We start from the raw sequence: 19790 nt of genomic DNA, 5'->3' as shown, positions 1-19790 counted from the left end.
ATTGTGTTTGTGATTTAAATAGGAATAATAATACCAATTGCAAGTTGTATGGAACAAACAGAAAGAATGTTTAATATATACTTGTATTAACTTCATCACAAATAATACACAGAAAGGTTTGAAAGATACAATAGAACAAGAGGCTTTATTTTAGATATTATTTTAAAAGTCTCAATAATAAGAGCTAATTATATCTAAAACATACAAAGTATATCTACAGAAACAGTAGCCTAAGAAAACTGTCAACAGGATGTAAAATCTGTATTTAAGTCAACAAAATTACATTCAGTTCAGTTATTTATAGTTAGTGAGATGAAAACAACAATAAAAAAAAATTCATTTACATCTTGAAGAACAGTTTTGTGTGAAATCTGTGTCTCTTACGTTCAGTTTATTTTACTTAATATGATGACGAAATAAAAACTTCATGTCATGTTACATAAAATTACTTCAAATGGTGCTGTCTTAGAAGTAAGTACAAGTAAAAGGTGTGATAGCTAACAGTTAGAAGAACGCAAACAGAAAACCAAAATGGAAATAGAAGACAATATTTCAATAAAATGTCTGACAAAATTAAATATGTCATAGAATACTGGTGACAGAAGAGAGAGACTGCATTTTAAATAACTAGAAAATGTTCAAAGTTAAAAAGTTTCAAATAATTTTTATTATGTCTGAACAGTACCTAGTCTCACATAAGATTTGCATAACCAATCAAGCACACTCTAGACATCAAGTCTTCAAAGACTATTATTAAATAACAGTGCAAAACTTATAATAAATCTACACAAACCTTCTGCATCTAACATTTTTGGAATGTTCAGGTGTTTTTCTGCAACGTCAAAAGCAAGGTTCAGATTTTCAACAGGGTTATCCTGTTAATGAGATGGGTTAAACTAAACATCTGAGAAATAAACAAATTACTGTAATCACACAAAGTAAACAGAATTAAACTAAAAATATCTTAACAGCATTTGTAATATTAGTTTCAAAAGCATGTGAAACATACATTAACTTGCAAACATCTAGATGTATTGATTATATAGATTATATGGACTATTTCACTGCATTGCAAAAAAATAAAAAGGATAAAAAAGTCCAATACTTCAGAGTAACTTTCTAAAAATAGTTTCTATTAATAAAATATATTTGTATGCAACATTTGTATAAATTTGTAAGTTTTGAAAATTCAAAAAGGTTTCACTGTGGAAATAATGTGTTTGTAGATTTAAACTACCAATTTTTATTTATTTCTACATTTTTTTTTAAATTTCTGTATCATCAGCTTTTTACTATATAAAACTAAGTAATATTTTTGTTTGGATGTGTTTGTGTTTTATATTGTTAGCATAAAATATATACAACATTTTTCTCCATTCTAAAATCATAAGCAAGCTGGCTTTTTTAAAAATTAAAAGAAATTGTTAATTATAGGTTTTTATTTAAGAAATGTAATATGATTTAAAACGTTTTATTTACATTGGATGTATTTGTTTACTATTGTTAGCATTAAATATATACAAAATTTTTCTCCATTCCAAAATCATAAGCAAACTGGCTTTTTTAAAAATTAAAAGAAATTGTTAATTATAGGTTTTTTTTAAGAAATGTAATATGATTTAAAACGTTTTATTTACATTGGATGTGTTTGTGTTTACTATTGTTAGCATTAAATATATACAAAATTTTTCTCCATTCCAAAATCATAAGCAAACTGGCTTTTTTAAAAATTAAAAGAAATTGTTAATTATAGGTTTTTATTTAAGAAATGTAATATGATTTAAAATGTTTTATTTACATTTATACACACACACACACACACACATTTAAGCATTTCTTTTTGCTTTTTTCCAAGCAGTTAGACTAATAAAGCTTAATGTTTATTTATTTTCAATTTTGCACAAAGCTACGGGAAGGCTATCAAAGCAAGCCACCCCTAATTTAGCAGTGTGAGACTAGAGAGAAGGCAGCTAGGCATCACCACCCAACTCTTGGGCTACTCTTTTTCCAATGAATAGTAGGAGTATAATGTGCTCATGGTTGAAAGTGTGAGCATGTTTGGTGCAACAGGGATTCAAACCCATGACCCTCAGATTATGAGTTGAGCCCTTAACCACCTGGCCATGCCGGGCCAAAGCTTAATGTAAACAAGACCCAACCACTGTTGCCTGATAAGTGAAACGAAATGATTTAGCAAAGCCTAAGTTATTTTATTGCATAAAAACGTTTTTTTGCCCATTATCAGCAATATTATACTTATTTGAAATTAATAAAGCAAACTTTTACATTTTTGAAAATATAAGAAATCAAGACTAAGTATAACAGAAGTTGTTCACAAACATGCTTCCTTCTAGCAAGATCTCACTAAGTTAAGCTTTTATCATGTTTTTTCTGAATATGAATTTCTGATGAAATTGAAGCCATATTTGTTGTATAGTTGGAGAAAACAGAAAAAGACCATTCATTATGTGTTTTGACCACTGCCCTAAGGCTTCTTAAAGCTGAGATATGGATCAACATCACACTGTTACAACAGACTTAAAAACAGTGATTGGCTAAATTAAATAAAACTACATTTGTAGTTTTCAAGAAGCCAAATTGACACTGTTTTATTTAAAACTATTTTGAGTTACTGAATTCTCTACAAGTGAAATATTATACTGAGAAAAAAATTCAAACACATGTTTTTGCTCAGAAGTTGAAATCAACCTACAATGAAAATTTGGGATTTTTGAAATTCTAATACAAAAACTTAAACCTTGTTATTTAATAAATTGTTTTTCATCTTTGTTCATGTGACTTCTTTGTTCTTTACTTACACACTTTCACATGTCTGTAAAAACTAACTGTACCATATAATTATAAAAACCTTGAAATGTTATTCAGTTAACACTGTATTAACACATTTGCTGCCACGTGCCCCACTGATGGATCATTACAAATTTTTAGTAATGTACCTTGTGACACACAGTGGGTCATAGACAATTATGTTTCAAAGTCTCATGTGGCACAAGTTTCAGATGCTTTCACTGCTCCATGGCACCTCTTGAATGACACTGGAGAAAGAACAACTAACACCATTGATGGCAGCGAACACGTTACAATTGTAATAAAAGTTTTCTTCGTTATCCATTCAAACCATCTTTAAATATCATCAGCTCACACTCATTCTTCACCATAAAATATTCTAATAATATTTTATGTTAACCCTAGATTAAATAATCATATCATACTCCCAGTGATTTAGATGTAAGAGTGGATTTAAGGTGATAAGAACACTGGTACTGAACTGTGCATCTATTCTTCCAAAACATTTATTTCATGACAACCCTTACAATAAAACACAAACTTCAATAAGTTTGTTTAATCTATATCAAAATATACAACTATTTTACAAATGGAATAGAAAAGAAACTTACTTTGCATAGTTTGCTGTAGTCTAATAAATCTGGTCTATGTCGATGAATCAGTGCACAAAAAGCTAGCCCATCCTTCCAACTATCAGAAACATTATTAAAGGTTAAATCTGATATTTAGTAGTTTCTCTATTAATAGCAGCTTCACCCATAATATTTTTACAAAACAATCAATTAATATGCAAGCACCAGGAAAACACACACAAAACATCTTATGATCTATTTTACAATCACACAGAACAGTTCATTACATAAGAAGTCAAGCTAGAGGTTGGAATATTGTCAAATACTTCAATTCTTTTAAGCTACTGAAAATTAACATAGAAAATAATGCAAATGTTATTTGTTAAAAATGTTCAGACTTAGGATTGGAATCAATCTGATTGTTAAGCTTCTTATCTACCTGTACAAGGGTTGTTGGTTGATTTAAACCTGTAAAAGGGCTTATTATCTCTAGTTATCTTGTTACCCATCTGCTTTGGGTCTTGCTCATTTATAAGCTTGTTATTCATTTGTTTTAATTTGTTATCCATCTATTTTTCACTCATTGTTTACTTGTTATCCACTTTTGAAGCTTATTTGAGAAGAATTATGTTAATCTTCAATGATGAAAACTGACATTTAATATTAAAATAAACCATTTACACAAACTTTAAAATATGTAGATAAAGGTCATTAAAGCTTCCTTGACAAGTTTAGACAATAAATTACAGTTGCTTGTGTAATAAAACTAAAGTAAAGGAAGCATTAACTCTAACAATCCTATATAACTTCCATTGTTGTAAATCTTTATTCTCAAAACAATGCTTCAGTTAATTAGCAGTTTCAGTCTCATAATGGGTAACTTGCCAAGAGGAACAACAAAAACCATAGCTCATTAAACTCACATTGTGACAACCATTCTCGCTGTTTGGAAAGTTCAATAATTTATGAAGTTCCCAATTCTAATGCTCCCTGGGTGCAAGTGTAAAAGTTTTAATCAAAATATCAGCCCATCTAGATACATTATATCTGAAAAGTATCACTTTTTTAAATTCTTGAATCTCTGGTGCAACTGTATCAAACTGTCATCTTATTCATGAAGTGCCAGTGACCTTCTAACATAAGAATATCCACCTTACAATCTGTAGCATTTACAAAGAGAACCTGCATCATAGTACATAACTAGAATACTAAGATTTTTAATAATTCTTCTTTCAATCAATATGACAGGTTGAAATTTTCATGCTGTTAAATACACATATGAACTTGAAAAATTCTACAAGTTTTAGTACATTTCAAACTTTCCAGATGTTTACTTTGAAAGGGCTTTTTCATCAGTTTATATTTGATGTGTATACACTCACACAGTAAACACAATAAATGCTCCAACCATTACAGTACAAGTTAGAATAATACATATCAAAACAGTCTGTATGCTAAAACAACATACATTAGAAAACTAGTGCCCAAAATACAAGTTACAATATTGCATGCTAGAAGAATAAGGGTCATTCCATGCCAGCTGACCTATGGCTTTCCAGTTCATGTCATAGATTTCCTTGAAAAAATTGAAGCTAAAACTTCATTTTGATGTATTCAGCCATGCAGTACAATTTTACGATTTTGCATGGCTGAATATATCAAAATGAAGTTTTAGCTTGAATTATTCCAGGGAACTCTATGACATGAACTGGAAAGCCCTAGGTGAGTTGGCATGGAATGACCCATAATTAAAAAACACCTTTATTGTGAAAACAAAAAGGTTAAGTGTGTGACTTAAAGGAATGAAATAAAAATTGATAGTGAAACTAGTAATTACACTTATACGAATTTCACAACAAATATTCATTCATTAGTTAGCTAGGCCACATTTTATTTAACCCACCAACATATCTCAAGCTGAACAAAACAAAATGTGGCCTAACTAATAAATGAATCAATATTTACTGTAAAAAGTTGGCTTCCAATTTTTATTTCATTCCTGTAAGTCATGTTTTGGCAGAACCTCTTTTTCTATAAACAAAGTTTATTTTTATTAGATATCATGACTTTCAGTGAATACACAACAACAATAGCAGGTAAGAACTTGTTACTAACCAACATTAGCTGTAGGATAGCAACTTCATTCAAAACAGACCTATATATTACAAAATTAAACAGATTATGTGAAATATATGGTGGTATATTTTCTTCTCTAAAACAGTGTTAATAACTTTATAGTTATGAAAATACACAGTAGAATACTAAACACGAGAAAGATAGTCACTACAATAAAAGTTAGAATACATTCTAGAAGAGTAGAAGGTAGAAAAATACAGTCTATAAAAATACAAGCTTTATCAATACTTACTAGAACAACAGAAATTAGAATTTTTGTTACAATGCTGTTTGGCATTTTACATTCATTAAAGATACATGATCTGACATTGAAATAACTGACCAATAATACTTCTAACATTATTGGTTCGACTGAAGGTACGACAGTTATCTTGCAATGTGGCAACAACAAAATAATGAATCATTTGAAAAATAAAAGATATATCACATAAATTCACCAAAAAGAATAATTGTAACAACTTATCTCTATCCTCAGTAGCAAATTTATGAGCTGAAACAGTGAATGCATCCTAATTCAGGAAACTTCATAACTAAACAAATAACATGTTAAGCTAACATGGTACATAACATTTCACTTTTACCCTTTATATTTCTCTTTAACCACATTTTTTTAATGCAAAACTCAGTTTTTTAAAGCACCAAAGTCATCTAATGAAAAAGAACATTTCATAACTTCAGGAATCTCAGTGTTTCTACCACACTATTTTTTTTCATACCTCAAGTGAAAATTCTGAACATTTACATTTCTATAGGGAGCTGTTTTTCTCTGGCACCATAACAGTAAACCCTCTTTTGCTGTCATTTCTAGCAAATGAAGAAAAAGAAATGACACATCACTACATAATTTTTACAATAATTTATGACTATGAATTTCAGTTTAATTCTATCACACCAGTTATTAAACAAATGATGTTGTGTTATTGTAATTCCATGTAACAAAATGTTAATTTCCAGTTCAGTAGTAAAAGAGAAATGTATGTATCAAAGGAATGTAATCTTATTGTTTTGAATCGTGCTCTTCTCTTCTCCATGTTATCCGTGTTTCAGATATATACATATAAAGGACCATAAGAAACTGCCAACTACTAAAAACAACTCAAGTTTGGTATCTTTTTTTTAGAGATGTGTTGCTATATTTTGAGAAGAACAGATTTTACAATTCATTAAAACACAACCATGTGACACATTCATTATATTACAATGAAACATATTTAAATCACAGATTAAAAAATCCTTTAAAAACTCTGTTAACTACAGATATGCATTATATTAATTGTTCATGTATATAAAACACTATGTTAAATCTACTACAGTTATCAGGTGTGACCACTGTATGGTTTTCAGCATTTTCTTTAAACAAAATAATATTTATGTTAAATGTTACTAAAACATTAACCACTAACTGGTTATGTAATTACACAATTAATATTATAAAAATACATAAATTAAAACAAAGACACTGAATATTATTTCTATATATTTTAATACTACTGTAATACTTCATATTTCACAGTCTTGACTCTAGGACATATGGATCTTACAGCACTGGTTATTACTTTGTCAATACTAATATACATGTTTATATTTCACATTTTGACCTTAAGATTCCCTGGATCCTACAATATCATTTTTCTCAACCTTTCACACAGATATGACAAGCTTACCTTCAACTGATATATCTTGAATAGCAAAACGAAGAATGATAGTCCAGATAAGACCTAGTGTCATTTTAATGTTTCCATCCACAATTTCTGGAAAATAAAAAATAACAAAATAAAAGTTTTTTGTCCCTTTATTTATTAATAGTTTTTTTCAGTTAGAACGTAAACCTGAGTATAGGAAAATTTTAACAATTACAATTTACTCTGGGGGATTTACTTTTCTCTTTAGACAATTACCCTAAACAATTTTCAGTTTATTGTTTTAGAGCAAAGCCCCACTGAGCTATCTGCTGTGTCCACCACAGGAAACTGAACCCCAAATTTTATCACTCATTCTATAAACTTATCACTGTCCCACCAGAAAATAGCACTTTTTAGAACACTTTTTTGTGCTTGCTAAATACATTGTTGCTAAATGTACTTTAATTTTATTTTTTCATGTTCACAAAATGTAATTGTATGGAGACTACAACTTAAAACAATTGTTGTACAAACCAAACTGATTAATCACCTCTTACCAATGCCAACTATGCTGACCAATTTATCTGGTCACTTCTTAATAGTGCTTCTTTGTTGACCAACCTGGCTTGTTGCCACTTCTTAACAGGGCTTCTTTGATGAGTGGCCTGGCTTGTTGCCACTTCTTAACAGGGCTTCTTCGTTGAGCGGCCTGGCTTGTTGCCACTTCTTAACAGGGCTTCTTCGTTGAGCGGCCTGGCTTGTTGCCACTTCTTAACAGGGCTTCTTCGTTGAGCGGCCTGGCTTGTTGCCACTTCTTAACAGGGCTTCTTCGTTGAGCTGGCTGGCCACTTTAACAGGGCTTCTTCGCTGAGCTGCCTGTTGCCACTTCTTAACAGGGCTTCTTCGCCTGGCTTGTTGCCACTTCTGGGCTTCTTCGAGCCCTGGCTTGTTGCCACTTCTTAACAGGGCTTCTTCGTTGAGCTGCCTGGCTTGTTGCCACTGAACAGGGCTTCTTCGGAGCCCCTGGTTTGTTGCCACTTCTTAACAGGGCTTCTTCGTTGAGCTGCCTGGCTTGTTGCCACTTCTTAACAGGGCTTTCTTGAGCCTGGCTTGAACAGGGCTTCTTCCTGGCTTGTTGCCACTTTAACAGGGCTTCTTCAGAGGCTTCCACTTCTTAACAGGGCTTCTGAGAGCCTGGCTTGTTGCCACTTCTTAACAGGGCTTCTTCTGCTTGAGCTGGCCTGGCTTGTTGCCACTTCTTAACAGGGCTTCTTCGTTGAGCGGCCTGGCTTGTTGCCACTTCTTAACAGGGCTTCTTCGTTGAGCGGCCTGGCTTGTTGCCACTTCTTAACAGGGCTTCTTCGTTGACCGGCCTGGCTTGTTGTCACTTCTTAACAGGGCTTCTTCGTTGACCAGCCTCACTTCTTGTCACTTCTTAACAGGGCTTCTTTATTGACCAGTCTAACTTGTGGCCTCTTAACAGTGCTTCTCTAATGAACAGTCTGACTTGTCACTTCCTAGCAATGCTTCTTGCATTGAGGAACTCCACCTTGTATTGAAAGCTGATTACAAACACCATATCACACCTATTTCATTCCAACATTCTGAATGACAGTATTTAAATTTACAAAAAAGTGAAACAGAAAAGTTTATTTTGCTGGTGGATTTGGCATTTTGTGGTACAAAGCAGCTAAGCTGTTTGCATCAAATGTCCAGTAAAAAGTTAAAGTAAATTAAGTAAAATTCATAAAAGGAAACTAAGGTAACACAAAACAAAGTTAAAAAATAAATATATAGCATAAAACCAATGTTTACATTTTATCTACAGCGTCAAGAGAAAAACTACAGTAATTCAAGTAGTAAAGGACTTTTTGTAGTGTGATTGTAATAATCATAACTTGCTAGGATGACTAACAGGTCACCTGAAGTTGGCCTTTCCAGTCCTGGTTGAGTTACTTAATGTTAGGTCAATTTCTAATTTCAAACTGAACTAGATGAACTGTGATTTTTAAAAGGGAGCCACATTAAAAAGGTGTAAAGTATATATTAAAAAACTTAAATGGCATTAAAAAGGTTAATGGCCTTTAAAACACTAAAAACACAACCAAGGTGGACAGTGTCACCATCATCAATAACAGTGTCTAACGTTATGGGCAAACCTTGAGACAGAACATGCTTAAAATGGTGCCATCATTGTGAATCATAACGTTGATAAGAAAGTAAAATGTGGCTTATTGTGATCTGAGTGTTACATAAACTACACACTGATGCATCAGTTCCAGATGAAAGAAAACGATGAGTTAAAAAACTGACCAATGAGCAGTCTAGTTAGAACAACTTCCTCTTTCTGATCCTTACAGGAACAAGACGGCCAAAGTCCAATATAGGGTTTTATTTGGAAAAGCTTGTTTTCGCATTGCTCACTCCAAGTCAACTGCCAGCTGACATGGAGCCAAGCCTTGAAGACAGGACCATAGTCCATGTATGGGACAGGCACAGCAGTTATAGTGCTAGAGCAGATAGACTTAGCTGCAGTGTCGGTGAGCTTGTTCCCGTGAATACCAATGTGGCCCGGTATCCAGAAAAAATGAATTGAAGTAGATGTTAAAGAGAAATGGGCCAGTCAGTTTTAAATATTGGCAAGAACAGAGTGTGAACCAACATGAAGCGATTCCAGGGCCAGTAGAGAACTACGTGAGTTAGTATAAATCGTGCAGTTTGAGTACTGCTTAGCTTCTATGTAATTCAGGGCAAGAAAAATGGGATACAGTTCAACAGTGAACACAGAAGCTGTAGAGGGGATTCTACATGCAACCACCGAACCACAACAAACCATGGCAGAGCCCAAACAGTCACCTGAACCATCTGTATAAATACAAATGGAAGGATGGTTCAAATATGTTCAGCAAATAGCAGACAGTATTTCCAATCAGGATTGTCTACTTTTTTTAGATGACTTAAAGATAGGTCATAACTGGGGGCTGTAGAAAGCCATGGTGGGATGGGCTGACCAGTCGATATAGCAATGTTATCCAAGGACAGACCCAATTCATCTAACTGCGCCTGGATACGAAGGCCAAAAGGAGCAATGGCAGACCGTCTGGTATGAAAAAGCATGGCCCATAGAGGAAGGAAAACAACTCCAGGTGGAATGCTTTGGTAAGGAATGAAGTTTCGAAGCGTACAGTAAAGACAGTTGCAAATGGCATAGGTGCAAATAAGGTTCATGAGACTACATATAAGCTTTGAACTGGGGAAGTGTGTAAAGCCCCAGTGCAGAGCCGAAGTCCTTGATGATGAATAGAGTCTAGCATCTTTAAGGCTGATGGTCAGACAGAGCCATAGACTAGTGATACATAGTTGAGTTTCGATCGAAAAAGAGCATGATATATCTTCAGCATGGAACATCGATCCTATCCCCAAATGGTGGCAGACAGGAAATGGAGGATGTTCAGTGCTCTTGTTCATTTGACCTGTAGCTGCTTGATGTGTGGTAAAAAGTTAACTTATGGTCAAAGATAAGCTCCAAGAACTCAGTCTCAGAGATCACAGGCAGCATATCTTCACCAATACAGAGTTCAGGATCAGGGTGAATACCCCGTTGGCATCAAAAGTGCATGTAAACAGTTTTAGAGAGAGAGAGAAGGTAAAGCTGTTTGCTGTGGCCCATTTCAGTTAACAATTGAGTAGTTGTTGCTCAATATACCTCATGTTCGACAACTGACATGAGATGTTAAAGTCGTCGACATAGAGCCCGTTTGCTATAGTGAGAGGGAGTTGTTCAGTGATGGCATTAATTTTTTATACTGAAAAGTGTGAGACTCAGAACACAGCCCTGAGGGACTCCAAGTTCCTGTATAAAAGAACAGGAATGTGTCAAACCAACATGAACTCGGAATCTCCTGTTCATTAAAAATTTTTTAATAAAAATGGGCAAATCGCCACATAACCCATATACATTTGATTGACATTTCAAGTTGAATCAGGTGGTCCATGGTGGAGAACTGTCATGGAACCCACACTCATTCTCTATAAGGTCTTACAGAGACAGCTTGTAAAAACAATTGGACAGTATTTTGAAGGAATCTTGGGATCTTTTTCAGGCTTGGAGAAAGACAGGACAACAGCCTGGCACCAGGCATCAGAAAAAACATTTTCCTGCCAGATCCAGTTGAAAACAACCAGAATGATAGCAAGAGAAGCAGGAGAGAGATGGTGCAGAAATCTCAGTGTATATCATCAGGTCCAACTGATGTACTGTCAGACTGATGAAAGGCCAGTGCAAATTCCACCAGTGTAAAGTGACAATTATAAATCACAGAGACAATCAGTTCAAAAGGCAAGATGTGATTTTTTGCCTGAGTCTTTATGGCTAAGAAGGTGGAAGAAGAGGCAGAAGTGCTAGATACCTGGCAAAAGCTTTCACCTGGAGTATCGGCGATGCACTAGGTATCAGTTACTTCCTGGCCATCAGAGAGCAAGATCGAGTGGGGGACAGAGTTATGTTGCCCACTGACCTTTTGAATCTTGTCCCAAATGACTTTGGAACTGGTGGTAGAAGATATGCCAGTTGTGAACTTAATCCAAGATTTCTTCTGGCTTTGACGTCTTACCCACCTAACATGTGTACGGGCCCGTTGGAAAGCGATGCAGTTCCGAAGTGTGGAATATCTACGGAAGTACCCCAGGCTCATTTTTGAGCCTTCCGTGCCATGTGGCAGGCAGGATTCCACCATGGATAAGGATATAGCAGAAAACGTGTCGAGGTTTTATAAATACATTGAGCAGCTGTTTGTATAATACAGTCAGTTACTGCTGCCATACAGTCATCTATTGATGGCTTACAGACAATGGCAGGGTTGAGTTGTGCGAGTGCAGTGAAAGAGGGCCAATTTGTGTGATCCAGCTTCCACTGGGGTACATGGGTCGGGTGGCATCAACCACGGCCAATTTCTCTCAAGATTATAGGAAAATGATCACTGCCTTGAGGATCATTGTGAACCCTCCATGAAAAATGGGAGAATAATGAAGGGGAGCAAATTGAAAGACCAATAGCAGTAAAGAACTGACTAGGTGCATGAAAATAAGTAGAAGAACCAGTAATGGAAGGTTGTGATCAGAGAGCATACACTCTGGAGAGCTACCCCTCCTATCATTATCATCACTTCCCCATAGAGGATGATGTCCATTAGAGTCCCCAGGATGAAAAATGGAGATGGCAACTGTTCAATGAGAGCATCAAGGTCTGATTGATTATATGTCTCTCCAGGTGACAGGTAGAAAAAACAGTGATGGTATGATCCAAGGAAACACTGATGGCTATGGCATCCAAGGGTGTGTCGAGTGGCAAAGACAGAGTGGAAACATGCTGATCAACCAACAGTGCCACCCCTCCATGCACTCGTCCATCACACAGCCTGTCATTTCTGTATAAAGAAAACCGCTGAAAGGGAACTATATTGGCAGGTTTCAGGAATGTTTCCTGTAAGGAGAAACAAACATGATGGTAGGAAGCAATCAGTGTTTTGATGTCATCCAGATTATAACGTAAACCTCGAAAGTTCTATAGTATCAGGGTGGCCATTTTTATTTATGTGTAGGCAAATTGGGTCAAGAACCCTTCTGTTTACGACCACATCTTTTTTCCTTACTTTCCTTATTCGAAGGAGGTCTATCAACCTCCATGGATCCTGCCCTGGGTCAATTGGGCAGGTCTTTGCTGTTGGTAGGGGATTCCAGAGTCTGAGGATGTAAATGAACGATTTATATGCAAAAACGGCTCGTTTGGGCTGAGAAAACACTTTTACATAGAAGGTCGAAACGTTGTTCGCTCTTCTATGTAAAAGTGTTTTCTCAGCCCAAACGAGCTGTTTTTGCATATAAATTTCTCAACAAGTGGGTTTCTCGTCATCACTGATTAAATGAACGATTGTTTTGTATCTTGGGGTGAGAGAGGAAGATGGATCTGAGGAAATGCCTGTACCTGGAACCAAAGGATGTGGATTTGGGGTTTGGTGGAATGTATATAACAGATAGAAATAGGTGTTGAAGTTGATTCATTCATCAACTTTTTTAACCATGGAGGTCAAAACACTTTTCATTTGTTTGGAAAATGATTCTTTAGGAGGCAGAGAGAGATCTGTCTGCACTCCCACTGTAGTTGTGGAATGAAGTGCAGCAGCATACATCCAAGATGAGGCAATGGACAGCAATTTTCGAGCTTCAAGAAAGGTAATGTTAAGAATCATTTTTAAACACTGCACCTCTTTTTCTTCCAATCATTTAGGGCAAGAACGAAAGTAGGATGGGTTAGAGCCATTGCAATTGATGCAATGATGGTCCGTTTCACACCCTTAGGCATCATAGTCCTTGCCATTGCAACGAGCACACATCAAGGTACCATGACATGATGTCTTTGAGTGACCGAACTGATGACACTGGAAACAAACATCAGAGAGGGTTTGGAATGTATGGCCATATCCTACAATTAAGATAACCTGCCTTGATGGTGGCAGGCTGACGTGGCGATGTAAACGTCAGAATGAGGACATTGGTCGGCACTGTAATTCCATCTTTGTGAGTGTAGATACACCTCACTGCAGAAACCCCTTGGGTGGAGAAACCAGCAAGAATCTCCCACTCTGGGATGTTCTTCAAATCCCTCTCAACAATAACTCCTCCTGATGAATTCAAACCTCTATAGGTATATCCCCAATTGCCTTTGAATGCAACAGGAGTTCACTATGTTGAGATGTGGACATTTCCACCAGTATGCATAATCTATAAGACCTCCTAAATACACTTAAAACTTGTTTTCAGTAAGACTTTATATTTCAAGTTATTTTCTATATTCTATGTGAGGTCTGTCATTTGACCAACATTGTTACCAACATAAAAAATTAGGAAATATAAATTATGCTTTTTTTCATGAAAATACAAATGTTTCATCTATGTAGCTTAAGTCTCATAATGCTATAGATTTATATATATATATATATATATATATTGTTGTTACATTAACCTTCCAGTCATGCCTACCTAACATTACCTAACTTACACTGACGTAGTGCACACATTACGTATCCAGTAAAATAAAACTGGCCGTTAGTCTTCCCTGTCTTGGTTGTGTTTTAGTGGACTAATATTTTGGAATATGTAGTTACATTTCAATTATTATACATTATATGTATACAGAAGAAAAACCCAACAGAATGGAAAAACAGGAAAGTAATCAAGAGAGCCACCTGGTAACTAGCAGTAGTTCAGATAAATCATAGTAAAAAAAAAACATGTGAAGAAACATATAGATGGAAAGCAGAAGGAAAAAAAGGTAAGAAGGATTAGTTAGATCATCAATGATGAAGACACCACTTCCACCGATAATGTTTGAAAAAGGGTGCACAAACAGAATGAGACAAGAAGGTGCTACATGAGAAGAGAGTCCCAACTGTCCTGCAAGGTACCCAACAAATCCAACATACGAAATCAGAGTGATGACATGGCTGGATATAAAGTATCATGAAAGCAGAAGAAAAGAGGAAGGGAAGAGATCAAATTTCTCAGCAAAAAACAACCACAACTGAGCCAGCCAATACAGCAAGAGCATAAGGACTTAATAATGAATCAACAACAAAGGAAGAGACTGGACTATTCCTCACTAAATGCATCCACTGCTAGTACCAGTTAATCCAAAACAGAATAACTAAATAACAGAAGCTTGGCACTGTTTTTAGTGGAAAAGGCATCGATATGAGGAGTGCCAAATGAGAGCAAAGCCATAGAAAAACACAAAGATTGAAGAACCACTATAGAAAAGGGATCCCATAGAACTTCCACCAACCATGTAGAAACTACAGTATAACACACATTTAAGAAAGATTCAGGGAATAAAGGTTTCAAAGGAAGACCAAGTCCCAAACAGACAGAAAACATCTTGCACAGAAGAGAATATGAAGATATAGCTGTTGAAGCCAAACCCTTCATATCTTAAATTCCTCCAAATATCAGTAAAAACCTCAAAGTGTACACAGAATCTGGTAAATATTATAAATGTTGAATTCTTAACTGAATAAATATTTCCAGATAACTTTAACATTTCATGACCTTAAATATAAATCATGGGACATACCTTCTGCTCCAATAGACACAAGCTTTACTCCTTTGCTAGCTATAAAATCAAGAGCTTTATTGACATTAGCAATCTTGTGAAACCTCATCCTCCCTTTGTCCGGACGAGGCAACATTTCTCCAGATATTACCTCTAAAAGTAGCATAAGTTTCAACCCATTGCGAAAATCTTCTTCTATGTTTTCAATCTGTGTTCCAGCTTTTCTAAGGTGAGAGTTACACCATGCTGTAAACGTCTATAAGCAGGGAAAAAAAAAAAATGTTAATAGTCTTGGAACTTATTACTTTCTTCCAAAGTTTAAAAAACCACAATGAAGGAAGCCACTTGTTTATTTTTCTGAAATAGATTGGTTCATAAAGGTTACAACATGAACAAAATAGAACAAACCTTTATGTGAATTTCAGTACACATTTGTATAGGTTACACATTGTTTTTTAAGTGTGCTATAAATAAGACAACAGCAGTAGGTGCTGTCACTAATTGGTCTATGTTTCATGACGTGGCTGACACAATTATGATTCTTAATAAACATTTTAAACAACATAAATGCCAATAAAAAACCACCATAAATATGCTGGCTTTATACACAATGTATTTATTAATAAATACTATAAAGGAATTCATATTGAAACAATAAATAATTCACTGCATTCATACAAAAACTATCATTCATTAATCAACATAGAAACATAAAAAAAATCAAGTTAAAAATACATAATGTGAAAAATTGTGACTTCATATCCTGGAAAGTACAGAGTTGTGTTCTTTGCCAGACAACAACTGAGACAATAGGAATATTTTAATGTACAGTTTGACAATTATTATCTCAACCAAAATTACCATCAAACAAGAAGGTTCATGCATTTCTACTTACATAATAAAAGTAAATAATGTTTGTTTTGGGTTCAAAACCTTCACATCCTTTGTCATGGTGAGTTTCAAGTAAGTGTAATGCTGTTTCTATATTTACCTATTAAATTAAAAAGTTATTTTTTTGGAAGATCAGTTCTACTATTTCATAAGTAGAAATATTATTCTTAACTACCCATGATGCCAGTCCATTAGACTCATTTGTGATGTATTCACGACATCATACCTGCACTCTGAGAATGGAGTTCTCCATGATGGCAAATGGAGGCAAAACAGGAAAATCATAACCCTTATTGCAAATCTAATGCACACAGGATAAAAATTTTGCAAAATTGTGGGTTGCACATCACATAATAATGTTTTTCTCCACCATCATATAAACAAGAGTTCCATTACAGTGTATCTATACAACATCACAATAGCCATCCTATGGTAAAATCATTCCTCAGAAATCAAAGTACTATAGATATTCAAGAGCTTCATCCTGTCCAATCCATCATCACACAAGACAGTCAAATGTAGAATATCAAACAACTTAATGATTGTGACAACATTTATCTACTGGTAGTGTTTAAGATCAAGATTTTCTATATTTCATGTGTTTCATTGATTTTGTACATTAATTTGTATGTTAACCACAACCTTAAAACCCAGTTATTCTCTCACCTTCATCTGTCTACCCATATATGTACAAACTATCTCTAAATGTACTTCCACAGAGTCCAAGAAAGTATTCCATTTCAAACAGAAATAAAACCAAAATTAAGGGTAATAAATATTTTTATTTCTTGCTTTTCAAGTTCATTATGTGATGCAGTGTTGTGCCTACATAGTGCCTAATTCTTCTAGTAAAATGTGAGCATTTTACTAACATCACAACAGTACAAATTGCAGCTTTAAGCATCATTAATGTCACACTTTACTGTCTACTGCAGTTCTTCCCAAGCTTTTTGTAGCACACATAAATTAGTCCATATGGCAGGCCCCGTAACATTTCCCTGACTAAGACAGGCACAAAATACTGTTAAACTGTGTATCACAGTGAACATAAATCAAACTTGAAATTCAAATTTTTACTAAATTATTATTAAATTTATATAACTAAATCAAAATTACTTAATAATTCCAAAAATTCTGCACCAAACATTGGTCCACTGACTGACTGACAGACAACACATTTACTGTACAGTGGTTCCAGTGGTGAAAACATATGATCCCCCTAGGTGGTCTCTGGCCCATTTTTGGAGAAATTATCATTACAGTAAAAAATACAAACTACCATAAATAATTTAGTTACAAATGTATTGAAGTTCAAGTTAAATACATACGCTTCACACGTGTAACAATCCTTTCTTATTAAGACAAAATTCAACTAACATCCACTCAAAACATACTCTACAATGATAGGACACATTCTATTCTGTATTTTAAAACAAAATCTGATAAAATAGTGTATCTCATTCTGTCTCTTGACACAAAACAACTGAAGCAAGAACTGTATCATTTCTTGATACCAAACAAGCTATACTAAAGAACTTGCATTAATATCTCAAGTTGTTTATAGAAATTCTGAACTATGGAGAAGTTAAAGGAATATTCAATTTTTGAAACAAGTGATAATTTATGTTAATAAATAAAACTCAGGAATTATACTTTCTTAATATTCCTTTAGTGAGTGTTAGATTAATCTTTAGTATGAATAATCAGTATTGTGTAGTGTTTGTATGGAATATAGGGAAGTAATCTGCAGAAAAAACATTAAAAATTTAAGATTTTAAATTAATCAAGAATCTGAAACAGGTTTTCAACTATCACAGAATGTAAAAATATCAAAGTCTTCTTTCAAACATTCACATCTTTTTTTTCTTCTACCCTTTGAAATAACCTTTTAAGTGAGTTTTAACCAATGTTTTAATTGCTCATGGTTCATTACTTCTCCAAGTACTTGAAGTTGACAGCTGACAGAAACCAAGGCACTCTTCTGATTAGCACTTCAGTTAAGAACAAAAATTTCCACACTTGTAGAAACACGGTGCTTTCCAGATATTTAGTACCCAATACACATAATTAAATGGTTCATTTCATTAATGTTTTTTCACAGTATGTTTTTTTGAGCCCATCAATTAAAAGAAATATCTATACAAACTTTCTTTGTTCCAAGAGCTGTATGTACATGCATCTGTAAATGTTTGTATATAGGCAAATCTGATTTCAAATATCTTAAATTTAAATCTGGCACGCATATCAACTAACATGCAAAATCAACAAGAGTTTTTTAATCATTTCTTTGACCTTTTAGCCCTTTGTTTTTCTATGTCAGATCAGAAAAGCAGTGATGAATACTGCATACTGTCTGTAAGTCATCTTGTACCATTATTTTTATTTCAAACATAATTTTTATGATAATTTGATAACTGACAGTTTCTGAAACCTCTCCCATAAAATCTCTCATTCTTCTTTGCAAACCTTTGTAAGAGAACCAAATGAATTTGGTTTTTTAAAATTTTCTTCTAAATGTTAGAAAAAACACCTGTAATTTCAGATTCATCTTGTAAATTTTGTAAATTAATGTTTTTTTGTGTTACTCCATGACCAAAAAAAAGGCCCCTTTTTTTTAATTGTTCTGATGGTACTGGAAGATAGTAGCTTCTTGAGAGCAGAAAGTTAAGACCAAAGTTTCCATCTGAAACTTCATGCGACATTCCCCAATTAAAAAGAGTATTTGTTAAATACTTTTCACTTTCAACACCAGAAAGTATTTCATAAACCTTCCTAAAACACCTTTAATAACAATATCTCTACTTCTTTAAACATTTCTTGTATTTAAGTAACTAGATATGTGGTAGCAAACCCAGTACATTAGAATCAACAAATCATCAGGTAGCACCTTAGGACAGCAGTTTCAACATTTTTACCACTTTAGCTAGGTCAACAAGGATAAGCACGTTTTGAAGTCGAGATATGATGGTATTGTTTGTTTCAGTTGGTCATAACATAGGCTATGTTGCCAGTTATATTTTTCACTTTAGTGAATAACCTTATTAAATTATTAAAAATTCATTTTGTAACCTAAAATATTTAATCAAAATTATTTACAAGTAATTTTTGTATTATAAATAAAAACTTGTGAACAAGGAGTCATGCAAGAACAATCCTAAAAATCATCCTGGCAGTCAGTATAGTAAACTGTTTTTTTTTTTTTGTTGTTTGTTGTTTTTTGTAATTTCGCACAAAGCTACTCGAGGGCTATCTGTGCTAGCCGTCCCTAATTTAGTAGAGTAAGACTAGAGGGAAGGCAGCTAGTCATCACCACCCACCGCCAACTCTTGGGCTACTCTTTACCAACGAATAGTGGGATTGACCGTCACATTATACACCCACGGCTGGGAGGGCGAGCATGTTTAGCGCGACGCGGGCGCGAACCCGCGACCCTCGGATTACGAGTCGCACGCCTTACGCGCTAGGCCATGCCGGGCCCTATAGTAAACTAAATATACATTTCTTCTTATAATAATCATAAGTTGTTTTTTTATGCTTTTATAGAAAAGTGGTTTATAAGAATTTTATGTCAATTACAATGGGAAGAATTGTCTCGTAAGTTTTAGAAATAAAGGGAGAAAAAGGTAGACCCCTTCCAATATTGACACTATTTAT

At 34.4% G+C, this 19790-nt stretch overlaps 1 protein-coding gene across 2 annotated transcripts in view; it reads right to left on the bottom strand.

Annotated features, from left to right (window-relative positions):
- LOC143230224 (alpha-actinin-like) overlaps positions 1-19790 on the bottom strand; it is a 70955-nt gene that overhangs the window by 33879 nt on the left and 17286 nt on the right. For both annotated transcript variants that reach the window (XM_076463373.1, XM_076463374.1), the window contains exons 3-7: positions 15267-15501; positions 7181-7267; positions 6233-6320; positions 3420-3498; positions 794-875 (exon numbers count right to left, since the gene is read on the bottom strand). In XM_076463373.1, coding sequence (XP_076319488.1) covers positions 794-875; positions 3420-3498; positions 6233-6320; positions 7181-7267; positions 15267-15501 — 571 coding nt within the window. The remainder of the gene's footprint in view (positions 1-793; positions 876-3419; positions 3499-6232; positions 6321-7180; positions 7268-15266; positions 15502-19790) is intronic.

This window comes from Tachypleus tridentatus, chromosome 10 (assembly GCF_004210375.1).
Source record: "Tachypleus tridentatus isolate NWPU-2018 chromosome 10, ASM421037v1, whole genome shotgun sequence".
NCBI lineage: Eukaryota > Metazoa > Arthropoda > Merostomata > Xiphosura > Limulidae > Tachypleus > Tachypleus tridentatus.
This window is presented reverse-complemented; position numbering and strand designations above follow the sequence as displayed.